At 39.6% G+C, this 16,836-nt stretch overlaps 1 protein-coding gene across 10 annotated transcripts in view; it reads left to right on the top strand.

Moving 5' to 3' along the window:
• Positions 1 to 8,690: 8,690 nt before the first annotated feature.
• Positions 8,691 to 16,836, top strand: part of HBP1 (HMG-box transcription factor 1) — a 34,161-nt gene continuing 26,015 nt past the window's right edge. The window contains exons 1-5 of one of the 10 annotated variants that reach the window (XM_073328459.1): positions 8,691 to 8,764; positions 10,511 to 10,600; positions 12,117 to 12,215; positions 13,754 to 14,016; positions 15,058 to 16,733. In XM_073328459.1, the coding sequence (XP_073184560.1) occupies positions 16,719 to 16,733 (15 nt within the window). In that variant the 5' untranslated portion in view covers positions 8,691 to 8,764; positions 10,511 to 10,600; positions 12,117 to 12,215; positions 13,754 to 14,016; positions 15,058 to 16,718. Of the gene's footprint in view, positions 8,765 to 10,110; positions 10,601 to 12,116; positions 12,216 to 12,254; positions 14,017 to 15,057; positions 16,734 to 16,836 lie in introns of those variants that run through there. The other 9 variants (XM_073328463.1, XM_073328466.1, XM_073328461.1 and 6 more) reach the window with 9 other exon arrangements.

Below are 16,836 nucleotides of genomic sequence, written 5' to 3'. Positions count from 1 at the left end.
TTTTCCATATTTATTTGATGTCTACACTAGGGTTAAATTTTATCCTTAGAAATCACTTATTTTTTCTGTTAAATATTTCCCATTTCAAGTCAAATGTTCTCTGTATCTTTCTTCTCAATAGAGTCTGACTTTATATATTACAGACCAGATTCAACTACTAAAGTGTTGAAAGCTATACTAAAATTTTTGGTCCCGGAAATCCTTACCAGCAAGTTTGAGAAAGCATGTGAATCTGAAAGATCAATAATTTGAAAGGCTATTTTATACATGTTTGGAGAGCATGTTATTAAAGCTGACAAGTTCTGCTTTGGTCTTCAGACACCAAAGGCCCCTAAGACATCATGAAAGACTGTCATTGCAGCAGTTGAAGGATGGGGTAAAGTTTTGTTCAGTGACGAAGGAGAAAGTATTATCTTACTTAAAATAAGAAAAAAGCGTTCATTTCTTGATAGTAAAAGTCTGTGACTGGAAGTATCTGACATAGTCCAATTCTCACATTATATACTGACATGTTTATTGCTCCATGTGGAAAGCTAGTTCACATAATGACAAGTTGCAGTAGTTCTATCAGGACAGAACCAGAAGACTTTCAACAAGGTTGCTTGATCCCTGTTTTAAACAAATGAAAAGTTACACCTTACTTTTCTTCTTAGACAATGACTTTTCTAATGCAATGTATTTGTGTTTGTCAGTTGGTATAATTGTATATCCTGTAGTTATAGTGATCTGTTCTGACAATTTATACAATCATACTTGAATATGAAACTATGATTATACAATACTATTACTAACGTAATTTATATCGTATAATATGATATAAATTATAAACGAACATTGTTAACAAAAACAGTCTCAGCAGAATTTACAAGTGTCAACAATTTTTTTACACAGCCTCCTGATATGAATAGTTGCACATATGATTGCCTTTGTACTTTTGATTTATTGAAAAAAGTGAAGTCTGTTATACTAGAAGGAAACATCAGGTAACCAAAATCTGTATGTCATTCTATATGCTTACTCTATAAAAGTTACTTATTTTTTGCACTAGCTTAATGTTATTCAGAAAAATGCTACTTGTATGATGATGAATTCCAATCAAGGCCATAAATGCTACTAACAATATTTTCAATATTGTTTGTTATATTTAAAGTTTCCTTACAATAAACAACACTTTTATATATGTGTGTGTGTGTATATATATATATCTATGTAGATGTGTTCATTTTTATAAAGTTATAAGTGAATTATTTACAGCCACTTATTAACACGTTAATAATTTTTAACACGTTCGTAGTGCTTTAAACCTTCGAAGAACTTTACAAACATTGAGCCTCTTGCTCAGTTCTTCATATATTGGGAACAAATAAAAGAGAAAATAACTTGTACACAAACAGAACGTGTATATAGCAACTCTGGACACTCATTCAGTATAGATCAAATGCCAGGACATGGTCTGGTGATGGCTACTTTTAACCATTTTACTGCAAACCCGTGGTCTTTTCTCTCCCACCCCCAAAGAAACCCTCCTTACCCAATTATAAACTGCAGCTAAATGTCAAATGCAAGAGGTGTGATGACTATAAGATAAACACAACATTTTGGGTTTAATGAGGCTGAAGGTCTGGCTGTGTTGCAGCAGGTTGTTGTACTGCTTCTGTTAATGGGAAAAAAATCTCTGGGATTTTATTTGTTGGCAGATGAATTTTTCAATTTAAAATAATGAGTGGGGTTTTAGCTCAGTTGGGTGCGTCTCACTAAACATTAATAACATTTGACGTAGTTTTAATATAAATCATTATGGCACAGTCAACCTTAATTCTGGCATTTCCTAACTATTGAGTGTTACCTTTGCAACCTAAGCAATGTTCTTTCAAGTTTATTTAATGTAATCTTTTATACAGTTTGTTTGTGAACCACTGCCCTCTACTGGATAGAACATCTGGCCTTTTACTCATTCTGTCTTCCATTAAAGATTTACAATATACAAAAGAAAATTATATTATTATAATTATTAATTATAACATTCATAAACCAGTCAGAGAACACTTCAATCTCTCTGGTCACTCGATCTCAGACCTAAAGGTCGCAATATTAAAACAAAAAAACTTCAAATCCAGACTCCAGCGAGAAACTGTTGAATTGGAATTCATTTGCAAATTGGATACAATTAACTTAGGCTTGAATAGAGACTGGGAGTGGCTAAGTCATTATGCAAGGTAACCTATTTCCCCTTGTTTTTTCCTACTCCCCCGGAGACGTTCGTGTTAAACCCTGGATTTGTGCTGGAAATGGCCCACCTTGATTATCATACACATTGTAAGGCGAGTGGTCACTTTAGATAAGCTATTACCAGCAGGAGAGTGGGTTTGTGTGTGTGTGGGGGGGGGGGGTCAGAAAACCTGGATTTGTGCTGGAAATGGCCCAACTTGATTATCATACATATTGTAAGCAGAGTGATCACTTTAGATAAGCTATTACCAGCAGGAGAGTGGGGTGGGAGGAGGTATTTTTTCATGCTTTGTGTGTATATAAAAAGATCTTCTACATTTTCCACAGTATGCATCCGATGAAGTGAGCTGTAGCTCACGAAAGCTTATGCTCAAATAAATTGGTTAGTCTCTAAGGTGCCACAAGTACTCCTTTTCTTTTTGTGAATACAGACTAACATGGCTGTTTACTCTGAAAAAAGAAAATAAGTAAGTTTGAGTATAGAAAGCACATATCATGAGTTTATTGCTCAGGTTGTCAAATGAATTCAAATATTCATTTTAATAAGATTTAAATCTGAGGATGAGTCTCATGGAATATGCATTTTTTTTTCTCAATGTGTTATACATTTTTGTGGAGTGTGATATCCAAGGCCCAAGACTTGTGATCATATTCACTAGTTTTGACCTGTGCAGGAGTCTGTGCCATTGGATCATATTGCTTTATAAATTTAGAATTTAACCAGCACTTTTAAACTTAACGTCTGTAAAAAACTTTGAATCTTCACGGCATCCCTGTAAGATTTTAGGGAAAGCTCTTTTATCATTGAATAGAAAGTGCTATAAAAGGGGATAGGGATGAGCTCCATGGGAAGGTGATTAAGCATTAGGATGTATTATCTTTTCTGAAGTGTTTCCACAGGGATGGAGGGAGGAACATGTGTCCAACTGCCTCCTGGCCACTCTTTATCCCCTACCCTAGTGCTGACCTTACAGAGCCCTCTGCAGCATCTGGAAGAGTGGTGGAGAGGGTGCTCATGCAGAGTGGAGAGATCTGCATCTAAAGGGCTCCTGCCAACATGGATCTGGAGATAGATGGCAATCGAGACCATTATTATTATTTGTACTATGCCCAAAGTGACCTGGGAGCTACAGACCCATAAGAAACAGGTCCCTCCCCAAAGAGCTTACAACCTAATTAGAACAAGTAACAGAGTGAGAGAGGAGAAGAAAAGCATGCAACATAAAAACTTGTTCTGTTTGGTGGGGTTGTTAAATTCATCTACGTGTGGGAATGAAAATTTAGCGAAGACTCCCTGATATTTTTTCCATATCCTTTCTGTCCCTCACACAGAAATTCTTTCCTGGTGGCCTTTCCCTTTAGAGCATGCACCCATACAGAGCATGAACAAATGTCAGAGAGAAGGTAGAGCTTTAACATCCCCTTGCTAGTGGACCATAATTTCACCACTTAGCAATGGGGGGAAATGAAACTGAACATGACCCTTTCCCTAAATAGTGTACAGACAATTGTTCAGGAATGTGTGTGGACAAGTTAGACTACAAAGGAGGAATCTGAAACTGCAGAGGGGAAAACCCTGTTGAGTCTGGCTGTTTGAACGTGAAGCAGCATAAGACTTTACCAAACTTTCTCCTTGACCTCTGAAAAGTAATACTGGAGTTAAATAGATATCTATTAAATTATATTTTACATCTAATAGGGCAAGAGCCTGTGCTGTACCTCCTCTAAGCATAGTGAACTTCAGTCTTCCAGGTGGTCAGTCCAGTGCCTTTGGAGTGTTTCACTGAATTCACTGTTAAAAAATGCTTCATAGGGCTAGGAGATTAGGAGGAAATGGCTAGTGTCAGGCTGCAGTCAGTAAATGGATCCCTTCAAAGGAAAAAAGCCTGAAGCATCTATATTGTAGAGAGTTTATGGCTGAGAAATAAGTTGTATTTAAGTTTTTCTAAATTTGAAGAAACTGGCTGAGTGTCTAGACTCTAATAACAAAGGAAATATTAAAATTGATACAAAACTGTGTAGGGCAAATTCCAGGAGAGGGGGAACAGTTTTCTCTTTGGAATACTACAGAACTCTTTGAAATAAAGGGCAGCAGATCTAGACTTTTTTCAACAGATGGTCTTCCCCCATACATGATGATTTTGTCTAATACTTCCTGGTCCAAAAAAAGGACCTGATGGAATTGACAAATGAAGGACCAGTTTCTTAAAGAAACTGATCTTGTTTGTTCTAGCAACATGATTCACCAGCTACTTCCAAAAGGGCACAGTGCAAAATTATATATTGAGACCAGCCAAGATTTGTGAAAATCATCATCGTTTCACTCCTTAGCCAGCTGACATAAAATATCTTAAAGCAGTCCATTGACCAAGTATTAAGCAGCTTGCACTTAATTGTTCAGCTCTTCATAAAATTTTGGTTGACATTACAAGACAAGACAGGTACACATTAGAAATACATCTGCTGATGAGCATGTCAATTGCAATGTGGGATAATGTGATGAGAGATGATATTTTAAATGGATTTTCTCCCTTTGCTCCAATTGAAAATAAAAATGTAATAATGTGTGCTGGTAATAAGAATCTTAATCTGAAAGGCATCTTTAATGTCTCAATATTTAAAAATGGTTCCTTTAGAACAGTCCAAAACACACAATTAATGCGTACTGGTAGTGTCTACTCTTTCAGCACTTACAGAAATTCAAAAATTCATGTAAAAACATTTAATTTATCAACAAAATGGAAAAATTTTCTTGAGTAATGCTTCTATAAAGCCTTTCCTATGCAAAAGTGTATAAATATTTAAGAAAAATTTTAAACTCTTAATATTCAGAGTATTGAGAAAAAAGATCTGTTTGCCTATTGTAATATTAAACATTTAATATTATATTTCATTGTTCAGTGTTTTTGGAGTTGAGTCTCAACATTTACTTTGATTATACACGTATTCTTTTTAATAATGCCAGCTTTTCAAACTGAGGAAATGCCTGTAAAGGGTTAATTATTTTGGTATATAGTTAAGCACAGGTATTTTGAATTAGATTCTAAGACATCAGCTTTTCTACTCCGTCGTTTTTGTCATATTAGTCTGATGAACTCATTTAAAGACTTTTATAATTACCCATTCTCACCCCCAGAAGATATTGCATGTTCCTGAAAGTGAAATACCTTCAAATAAATCCATCTGGATTGAAATAACTCGCCTTCTCTTACTAATGGACAAGCTATCACTTCCCATAGAAGACAAATATCAAGATTTCATTGCTTTACAATTACAATAAAATCAGGCATCTGCTTCCTGTGTCTTGATGCTCATTAAGTAAAACTGGGATAAGGTGTACCCTGATGCTTAGTAAGTTATATTGTAGTCCCTGTGAAAGTTTGTTCATATTAATTGCACTACACTATGCATTCATTTATTAACAGCCAGAAAATAGTACTCTTTTCTGGTGGCCATTATTAAGAAGTGGAACCACTTTTCTTTTAACTGCAATAATCTAGTTCTTACTCATTTTCTCACACAGCATTTTGTTAGTATATGTTAAGGTAATACATCATAGGCTATGCCTGAGAGATTCCTGTCTTATGGGGAATATATATTTTTTTCTTTATTTATATTTATTTGTGTGCATTCCCTTATTAGTTTCTTTCAGATAGTATGTTACCAAATTGTAACAAACTCCAAAGCTAAGATGAGAGTTGGTTGGGAATGGAAAAGGAAGAATGGCATGTTTTCTTTTTTCTTCCCGATTTCAATCCACCCCACACAATCTCTGAGCTATTTGTTATTGAAGTTTTCATATTCTTATTAAGATACTGATGATTATTTTTAAATTAGGAAAACATTTCTGTTTGTATTAGAATTTTTAAGGTGCGGATCTGATAGACAGGAAACAGCACTCAACCTCCAGAGATCTGGGTTCTGTTCCCACCTGTGCCACAGATTTCCTGGGTGACACTAGGCAACTCACTTAATCTCTATGCCTCAATTCCCTGTCAGTAAATGGGGATGATTCCTAATCAAACGGGTATACAGTGAGGATAAGCTCAGTAATATATGTGAGGCCCTCTGATATAGATGGGCATTGCATAGGAACCTAGAAAGGGATTTTTTGTGTTTTCCCCCAGAGTACATTTTGAGCCTCAGTTACCACTGCCAGTTTAAATGCAACCAAAGTGTTGTCTGATAATTAAAGCATTGGACTGGGAGTCAGGAGAGCTGTGGTCTAGTGTTAGTGCTGCCACTGACTCATTGTTTGACCTTTGACAATTCACTTAACCTATTTATGCCTCAGTTTCCACAGCTGTAAAATGGGGATACCTTCTTCACAGGAGTTTTTTGAACATTAGTTAAAGCTGGTAAATCATTTTGAGATTTTAAGTTGAAAGGTGGTAGGAAAGTACAGAGTATTATTAAAGTCAGAAAGCAAGCAAGAGCAAAATCGTCACTTCCAGTCTTATGCTATGACTCAGTGCAACATCAGCTTGGTAGTGAAAGAGCTCCTGTTGCGAAAGAAGGGGAAAAGCAGCTCTTCACTCCAAGACTGGACAAAGCCCGACCCCCAGTGCAGGCTATTACAAAATGTGCAAAAGCAGCTGAACCTTACAAGATAATTAGTTTTGTGAACAGAAAATGACGACAGCAAACATGATTTGGAGTAACTAAATCCACAGGAGCAAAGGGTAAGCTTTTTAAAATTCAGTAAGATTAAGGAAGTGTGCACGTGTGCTGCTGATCACCTTGAATTCTCCAATGATACAGATGATAGAGAAGATAGTTAAATCCTAGTATTCAATTGTTCTGTGCTGTCTTGAACTCAGCTTCCTGCAGTGTGCTTATTGGGATTCATCTAAAGCCCCGCCCCTAGGCCTATCACTTTTTATGGCTGATTTCCTGGGCTTATAGATAGGGTGCCCACTAGCACATTTCCAGGATACTGAACATTCCAGGAATGGCATGGGCCTGCCCCTACTGGGTTGTGATCTTGCACACACAATGTGTGTGAGGTCAAAATGGGGGTGCCATATTGAACAGCACTCTGCCCAGTCCCTGCTGGCGTTACCTCACATACACAGTATGCACAAGATCACGTCCACTCCATTATGGCATCCCTCTTCTGACACAAGACAAAACCAAAAACTGTTTTGTCTCAGTACTGGATGGGGACAAACATTACAAAAGCAGCTCTGGTTAAAACTGCATGAGTGGCCTGCCTACTTCTAGGCCCAAATCCATAAAGGTATTTAAGCCACTATCTCTTTTCCCTTTTGTGTATAGTGAGGCAGCCACCTAGATCATTTTTGCAAGAAACACCTTAGATGCCTAAACTACCTGAGTTCAGGCACTGGGTTCCCATTTGTGGCTCATTAAGCAGAGACAGGCACCTGTCTATAGGGCAGGTCTTCACTACCCACCAGATCGGCGGGAAGTGATCAATCTACTGGGGATCTATTTATCGCGTCTCGTCTAGATGCGAACAGAAGCAGAGTCGATGGGGGAGCGGCAGCGGTCGACTCTCCACCGTCCTCACGGTAAGTTGACCTAAGATACGCCAACTTCAGCTACGCGAGTTGTGTATCTTAGGTCGACACCCCCCACACACACATTGTAGACCAGGGCTATGAGAGGGATAGAGCTTAGAACACAATGTTCTCATGCACATCTCCCAGTAGCTAGCTTAAAATGGCTCTCTTAGAGCTATCTTTCCTCCCATATTGTACAAGGAACCTACATGACTAATTCAGGCTTTAAGGATTGCAGTAGCGTTCCTGCGACTTTTGTTGTACACATCTAAAAGTTATGCAATGCGTTGCAACACTGCAGTCCCTTCGTGGATTCCAACTCCATTGGCAGTTAGTTCTCTCCTCTGATAGCCCAGAGAGGGTCTTTAGAGTCTCAGTGCTCAACTTGTTCCACAAGGGCCCTCCCACCCCATTTGGCACCATAAGAAAAGGCAGCATGTGCCTGCCTCCCATGAACCCCCTCTTTCCCCCAGTCTTGGAGGCAGTGAGCAACACTCTGGTTGGCTCCACTACACCGAGGTGCCCACTGAGCTGAAGAGGAGCCACTGCCTCTCTCTGCCAAGGATAGAGCCACCCGCTAAGTCTCCTGGGTAAAGTTAGCCAGAAGGGCAGATACACGTGTCCCTATGACTCTTGTTTACTATCAGCCGAGCGCTTCGCGGCGCATTTTGGGGCTTGTTGTCCAGGTGCTCCCTGTTTAGTAGCCCACGATGGAAAAAGAAACTACATCTCCCAGAATGCAGGGACTTCGCCACTGACCAATCGGAACGCAACTTTAGTGTGATTGACATGCCGCTCTATGCAATCGTCTGCGCAGGAAAGTCAAAACACGCCCGCCCTTGGCGGGGGAATCCTGACGGGCAGGTCAGAAGGCCAATAGCAAGGGGCCGTGCCTTGAGTCGTGTCTGTCCTGGCCACTGAGGACGAATCCCATCGAGGGGGTGGGGTTTGATGGAGGGGGAGAGCGGCCGGAGGGGGAATCTGAGGGGAATCTCGAAATGGCGACGGGTTTGGTAAGTGCTGAAAAGTTTTGGGCTGAGGCGAGAAGGGGCCGGGACGGGCGAGGGCGGCTGGGCTGGGGCAGGAGAGCAGGCGCCGCTGGTGGGGGAGGCTGTTGGTTGGGCTCCCCGCCTCAGGGGCCAGCGGCTCATTTCCCCCACCCAGCCGCGGGGTCCCGAGTCGCGGGCTCCTGCCCGGGGCCGGGACTCGACTCAGCGCGACCCAGATTCCGAATCTGTGGGTCTGTCACGGGGGCGGGCGGGGCCCCGAGCGCCTTCCCCCGCCGGCGCTCCCGTGCTGGGTCCTCCGAGCGCAGCGGCCACCCCCGGGGAGTGCAGCGCCACCGAAGTCCTGCGCGAGTTCGGTGTCCGGCCGCTTGCGCCAGCCCCCGCCGAAGCCGCGGCGCAGCGCCGGTGTTGCGCCGTGTGGCCCCTGCACCGGGGGGGGCGATAGCTGAACCGGAGGGGATCAGATCCGACAGAGAGGCAGAGGGCCCCCGCGGAGCCCTAGTGCAGGTCGCCAGGGGGCGCGGGGCGACCCCACTCTCCCCATCCCCCACCAGGCTTGTTGTTACGCAGTTTGAATGAATGGGCCTTGCGCGCATGCGCCGTGCTGGGGAGAGGCTTATAAACAAGGGCCGCTTCCAGGCGCTAATCACGTGACGGGGCGGGGGGGGCGGTCTGGCAGCTGTGGAGCCCGTTTCCGCCAGGCAGCCTCTGGCTCACAAACCCTCCAGACAGGCTTTGGTCAGTCGCTGCGCGAGCCACTGCGGGGACAGCCTTACCGGCGTCGGCTTCTCTCTGCCTGGCCACTGGGCTTGTGGTTCGGAGCCTGCATCCAGGCTGCTTTGTGTTGTGAGTCAAGGGCAGGTTTTTCTACTGTCTGGACAGCGGCTGGCTGCAAGTGCTGCTGCAGTATAAATAAAAATAACCCAAATCCTGTTCTGGAAGTTGATGGTTGCCTAGTGACCATGATCTAATTACATTCATTAGGGGTAAACGGGATAGTCCCAACCAGTAGTTTGTATAGAGCAGACCTCCTCCTCTCCCTCCCCCTTTATCCAGTCTAATTGGACGTGAGGCTAGATCAGATAATCAGAAAATCAGAGATAATCTGGAGAATGGGAATGTGTGAGGCCGTGGTGTCGCCTAGCGGCCATGGGAGAGATGGCTTGCTTCTGGACCTTTGTGGGCTGAGGTGAATTATGACCAATATTTGGACCAGGCGTGGGCAAACTTTTTGGCCCAAGGGCCATATCAGGGTTGCGAAATGGTATGGAGGACTGGGTAGGGAAGGCTGTGCCTCTGCAAACAGCATGGCCCCTGGCCCCTATCCACCCCCTTCCACTTCCTGCCCCCTGACTGCCCCCCTCAGAACTCCCCCCTCATCCAACCCCCCCCCCTCCACTCCTTGTCCTCTGGCCGCCCCCTCCTGGGACCCCCTGCCCCATCCAAGCCCCTCTCCCCCCACTTACCAGGCCACTTAGAGCAGCAGGACAGGCTTATTGGAAAGCTGGGGAGGGGCTGGGGACTAGCTTCCCAGGCAGAGAGCTCAGGAGCCAGCAGGATGGTCCCATGGGCTGTAGTTTGCCCACTTCTGATTTAGACAGAAGAATGGGAATTGGGGGTGCTAGAAGAAAAAATTATTAGCTGGCTGTGCATTTATGGCTTTTCAATCAAGAACAGGACAACTTTGGGTGGATAATAATGATTTCTTGGGGGAAAACAATTTTTGATTTTTTTTATTTGAATTAAATACAGGTATAAAGTCTTAAACTAGCTTTTGTCAGTAGCCTCTTCTGAAGGTGCAGAGAGATTATTTTCGTTTCAGTTTATTCAAATAATTTAAAGGTCAGTGGCTCTCAACCTTTCCAGACTACTGTACCCCTTTCAGTAATCTGATTTGTCTTGCATACCCCTAAGTTTCACTGCACTTAAAAACTATTTGCATACGAAATCAGGCATAAATATACAAAAGTGTCATTGCACACTACTGAAAAATTGCTTATTTCTCATTTTTATCATATAATTATAAAATCTATTAGAATATAAATATTGTACTTGTACTTCTCTATATACTATACATTGAAATGTAAACAAGTCGTATGAAATTTTAGTTTGTACTAACTTCAGCAGGCTACATAAAATGCACTAGTGTAAAACTAGGCAAATATCTAGATGCGTTGATGTAGATAGTAGGAGTAGTTTACCTCTGATTGAAAAACACTGGCTTAGGTCAATGACTAATTCATTCAAAGTTAAGAAACCAGTTGGGAGTTGAAAAAGCAAAAAAGCTTGTTTTCCTCTTCCATCTGTGAATAAAAACAAGGTGTGAGAGAATGAACTACCAGTTCTAAAATCTTGAAGAACATGGTGTCCAGAAACAATCAGTTCAGTTCACAAACTACAGATAATATTTACTTTTGTTTAATAAATGATTTAGTTTTATATGTAAAACATATTTTCATATTTTTAATAAACTTTATGTATCCAGTACAGCAAATGTAGTTTTATTTAACTTAAAAAACTATTTTAAAATGTTTCTGTGCATTTAATTGAGTTTTAATTCCCATCCAGGTAGAACTTGACACAAATCACAAGTAAAAAATTAATCATCTAAGATGCATCATTCACTATTTTCTAACATGTAAAAACTTAAGAATCTGAATAAATGTAAGTTAGGTAGATTGGTCAAATTGATCTCTCTCTATATATATATATATTCTCCTGGTTAGCAAAAAAACCCATGAAATTTGGTGTATATTTAGGTGCAAATCAACATGTTTTAATGGTTACCAACCAGTAAGAATTAATATTTCTTTAGGAAAATAACTTAAAAAAAAGTACAATTGCAAAACAAGATTAAAATCAATTATTTACATCAAGGTTTTCTGCTTGCTGATTTAAATTATGATTAAATTCAGTGATTTAAATCATTTTGATTTTAAATCAATCCATCCGGACACTAAACGTTATTGAACATCCTCCTCAGTTACAAATTAACTGGAAAGTACTTCATCTTCCTTATGTGATATGAATACTATTATCCTTCTTTCTAAATATAGAACAGAAATATTTATTGTACACTTATGCCTTTTTTTATTTTTATCATTATGAACACTTTTACCATCTCAATTTAGTAAGAGCTTATACCACTGTTAGGATTTTTTTTGTTCCTGGTATACTTAAACTCCTTCTTGTACTTAGCCTTGCCAGCCATGGAATTTTGTCTTTAGCTTCCCTTATCAATATTACGCACTTCATAACTTCTAATTTATGCAAATTGCTATCTATGTCTCCCTTTCTACATTTGTTATATATTGCTTTTTTATTTCTAACTATTCCATTCACATGTCCACTGAGTCAGCCATGATGGGCTATTAGCCAGGGTGGATTGATTCAAAAAGTAAAAGTTTTATAACTGTTACAACATGAGTTATCAACATCAGATGTCAAAATATGCAAAGTAAGTATTCTTAAATAAAACTTCAGGTTCTCAGGCAGCATTTTGCTTATTTTGCCTACCTGTAAACTTTGATTGTTATAGTTGGAAATATTTTCAGGTCAGTTTGTATTTGTATGATCAAATCAACATTTACTGATAAAAATTGAATATTTCTAAGTCTAAAAATATACTTGATCAAACACAAGTTAATTGGGCTCAATACAGGGATAACAGGATGAAATTTGTTGCCTGTGATATGCAGGAGGTCAGGCAAGATGAATTAATGGTCCCTTCTGGCCTTAAAATGTATGAAACTGTAATTCACACCTAGTCTCTTATCTAATATGTCTTCTAAAGAGTGATGGTTCACTGGCACAAAAGTCCAAATGAAAACAATGTCCCAGTCCTCAGAAGCTTGTAGCATTTTTAATTTCTTGCAGTAGGTGGACATGCTCCCCTTTCCCGTCCAACTTCCTATAGACTTCCAGTGCCCGTTAAAATCTGGCCTATGAACTGCATGATCCAGGAGTAATTTGAGGGTTAAATAAAATGTATAAGCATGTACATGCAACTTTCATTTGGAGACAATTAGACTGTTGTCCAATTCAAACAGGTAAGAGGATCCTATGTGTGGCATTTAAATGGTTTGAGTAGACTAGCACTTCTTTGACCCTCCTCAGAGAATAAAAGACAGCTTGTAGAATTGGATGAAGTCATTGGAGTTCAGTATGTCTAATTCTGAAATACTCTGTATACAGCATAATATATTGTCTTACTGGGTTTTCTGAGACTTTGGCAGTTGGTTGGGGAAAAATAACGCCAAAAGGAAAACCACAGGATATAGTCTCACCCAAACATCCCATCTTAATGTGGCTTTGGTAGATGTTGCTCAACCTTTGCCAAAAGTTTCTCTGAACCCCATTTTTTGAGTAGAGATACCTATCTATTTTAATAGAAGGTATATAACCTAATAAATAAACTCATTATTTATTTTTGTCAATTTCTTAAACATGAACAACTCAACTAACGTTTAAAAGTTGAGTTTATACAAGTCATTCACATTTGTCTTTGTTGACCAAAGGAAATAAAATGTTTTTACGATGTTGTACTACAGTTCTGTACTTCTAGCAAATATATTTATCACAAATGTTTTTGAGCATGAAGCTGAATTAAAAAGAAAATCATCTGTACTCTCAAGCTAATTACTGTTTATTCCATGGCAATAACATCCTAGGGGAGAGAAAAAAAGCATATGATGCCCAGATCAGACTTTAATCCACCAGGATAAAACATTGCAAAATGAACTTGGACCCATTTATTTTCTTTCTTATTTGTCGAAGGCATTCTCGACTTTTGCATACAGAGATTTTTGTCTGGGTAAAATTGAGAGCTGGAAATACTAACTCATTTGCTGACTGGAAAATGTATTCCTCATGCATATTGTATAGGTTGTATTGGTCATAGGCTTTTAATTTTTTTAGGTAAATTTTATTATGAACTTAGCATTTGTTTTAGAGAAATACCTTCCTGTGGAGCAACTAACTCCGTCATTTTGGCAGGGACAGAAAGATCAAGGAGAAAAAAACAAATCCATGGAAGAAGAGAAGAAGGAAGCAGAGAGAACCCAACGGACAGCAAAACTAGGTGGAAGGGAGGAAAAGAAGGGCATAGACAGAAAAGAAGAGAGAGCAGCCTCAAGAACGGATAGTGCTCTGATTTGTCCTGATCCCTTCCCCAGCTCCCCATGAAGGGCCAGACCCAGATGGAGGATGGGGAGAAAAAAGCCAGAAAGAAAATAGAATGAAGGAAGGAAATAGGGATGGTAAAATAAAAATGACATGATGCATGTAGCACTTAGATAATGATGTTTATGTACATAGATCACTTTCTCCGTTTCACTGTGAAGTCCCCTAGAGAACACCCAAAGCTCTGTTAGAACAAATTCTGCTTTCAGCTACACAAGTCTGAGTAATTAGATTATAACTGACTTGGGAAAATGTGAATGCATAGCTGAACAAATTTGGAGTGGGGAGAAGGTGATGGCAAAATATTGATTAGGAGATTTGAGTCAAATTATTGTTTAATACTAGACATAACTAGATTGACAAAGCCGGTATTTTTTAAAAATTGCATGCCACAGTAGCGGATTCTCCCCCCCGCCTTTTTTTGTTTGTTCTTCTTCCCTATCCCGGTTTGCCTATTCAGGACTAAAATATGTTGTGCAGCACAGATGTCTTTGAGTTGATTTTTTTCATATACAAATTCTTTTTAACCAAATTAAGGGTGTTGGCGCTTCCCAGCTGTGTGATATCAAATAATAATGGCTTGTCTACACTGGTAAAATCATGAGGATGCTAATAGGTTCATTAGACTAGCCACATCTTTTAGAGGTGTTAATCTCAATCATGCCACTAATAATCTGTCAACAGGTGTGTAGGACAGACCAAATCATTCAGCAGCAGTAGCAGCAGACCATTATTAGCATAAGTTGTCAAAAGACAGCTGTCATCTTGGACAGCTTTTGGTGGTGATCTTTATCATTGGGTTTGGCATGATTTATAAAGTACTCCTTTCTTCTTCTCCCTTCACACTATATGAGAAGAATTTTTTTTTTTAAGAGAAATCCTTTTAAAAGTCTTACAAATTGGTATTATGTACAAGTTTCTATCACTGAGCATTTGATTAAAGTATAGAGTTTTACTAAAATATGAGCATGCCGCTTTATAACTTTTAAGTAGATGGTACTAATCAGTAATCACAGCTAAAGCTATATGCCATTTTCAGAGATAGGTGTCTAAAGTTAGGCATCCAAGCCCTGATCCATCTGGTCCATATAGTTGATGGGCATTCATTTTGTTCACAGATGATAGAATGAAGAAAACTGTTCCTCAAGGCAGCCTTCCTGAGACTAAGCATTCCACTAGTCTGATGTTCTTCATTTCTACTGTCCTCAATGGAGATAATGCAGCAGGCCATGCTTTCAAGAAAATTCTTCCAATAGGAATACAAATACTAATTTTTACTAATTGTTTGTTTTTCTTTTTAATTTATAGTTAGCGTCTGTGTTTTCCTTTCTGTGACATTCGTGGTGAAACTGTTGTGGGGTTTGAACTGATGAGAGCTGAACAGCAGTAGTAATGTGCTTCCTTGCATTTTGCTATGCCTGTTTGGCTGAATAAGGGATAGCTATATACTAAAGTATGAGGAGAAGTGTGGGAGTGTAAGTCCTTGATGCTGTTGACTTCAAAGTGTTGCTGACACAGATGTCGTTTCTGGTAAAGGTGGATAGTATTGCTCATGTGGCTGTGCAGCTTTTTAATAGCATTGTACAAGTCTGATTGAAGTCAATGAAAAGACTCCCACTGACTCCAGTGATAGCTGGCTCAGGCCTTAAATGAAGCCTCCCTGTGGGTAGTTATTGGCAGTTGTTCTTCTGCTTCTGAAGTCCCTCTTATGCAGAATACCATAGGGCATTATTTTGCCATCCTTTGTGTTGAATGTATATGAGGCAATTAGAAGTCCTGTTTAGCTCTCCTCAGCTTGAAATGGTGCTACAGTAATATAAATAATAATTAATTAATAAATGGTGAAGAATACTCATGGCCCCAAAAGTGCCTCTGCCATCATGTTTCCCCACTAAAGAAAACATTAATGACTTAGCAGACACACCAAAACTGGCCATAAATGAAAATAAGACATGTGCAATAGTGTCAAATAATTTCATTGTGGTAGCGGAAATCTGTTTGTTGTAGGAGATTTTCAAAGGAACAAATGGGAGAGTTAGGCTTAACTGTCCTGTATGCCTTTGAAAATCTTCCCTATTATTATTATTATTGTCGGTTTTTATTATTTATATTGTGGTAGCATGTAGAGGCCTTAGCCAGGTCAGGGCCCCATTGTACTGGGCACTGTACATAGTAAATAGCAGTCAGCCCAAAGAGTATACAATCTAAAAGGCAGGGTGTGAAGTGGATGAAACAAGTGTATACGAGGGCATGGTAACAAAAATAGGCTATTTTAGCACAGACTTGCTGCGTGCACAGATGATAGCCAATGAATTCCGATAATCTCTACCACAGCCTGCCTAACCATCAGATGGCAGTTTTCTGTATACGTAGAGCAGAGGGAAGATAGTCTCACTTCTTAATAGATTATTCTTCAAAATATTATAGTGCATATGGGGCGCACATTTAGTTTTCTTGTGTCTTGGAATTTTCTTTGTCAGTTATCCATCTCCTTGTATTCTGCCCTGTTATAAAACACCATGATTACCTTTTCAGTGATATTTTTTGAAAGTAGCCGTGAATCCTGTTACAGGAGCTTTAGTCCATCATTACTTGAAAGATCAGTAAATACACCAAATTATTACAGCTAAAAAAGAAAGTTTTCTAATCTTTAGGGAACAGCAGTTGTGCGGAATAACCACCTGTTCCCCTCACAGTCGGTACTAACATTTAGCAATCTTCCTTTTGTTTTTAATGTTACAGCACCAAGATTCTAGGAAATGAAGAAAACAAGCAGTCAATGCAATTGAAATGTGTAATGAAACTTACTAAAATTGGCTTTTTGTTCTCCAGTATAAGCATTTTGGTAATACAAGAAGTTAGACAGAAGTAGTAGATAAGATTTTTGGATAAGGGAG

The sequence above is a fragment of the Lepidochelys kempii genome, chromosome 1, assembly GCF_965140265.1.
Source record: "Lepidochelys kempii isolate rLepKem1 chromosome 1, rLepKem1.hap2, whole genome shotgun sequence".
Taxonomy (NCBI): Eukaryota; Metazoa; Chordata; order Testudines; family Cheloniidae; genus Lepidochelys; species Lepidochelys kempii.
Note: the sequence above shows the minus strand (reverse complement) of the source record. Positions and strands in the feature narration are given on the sequence as shown.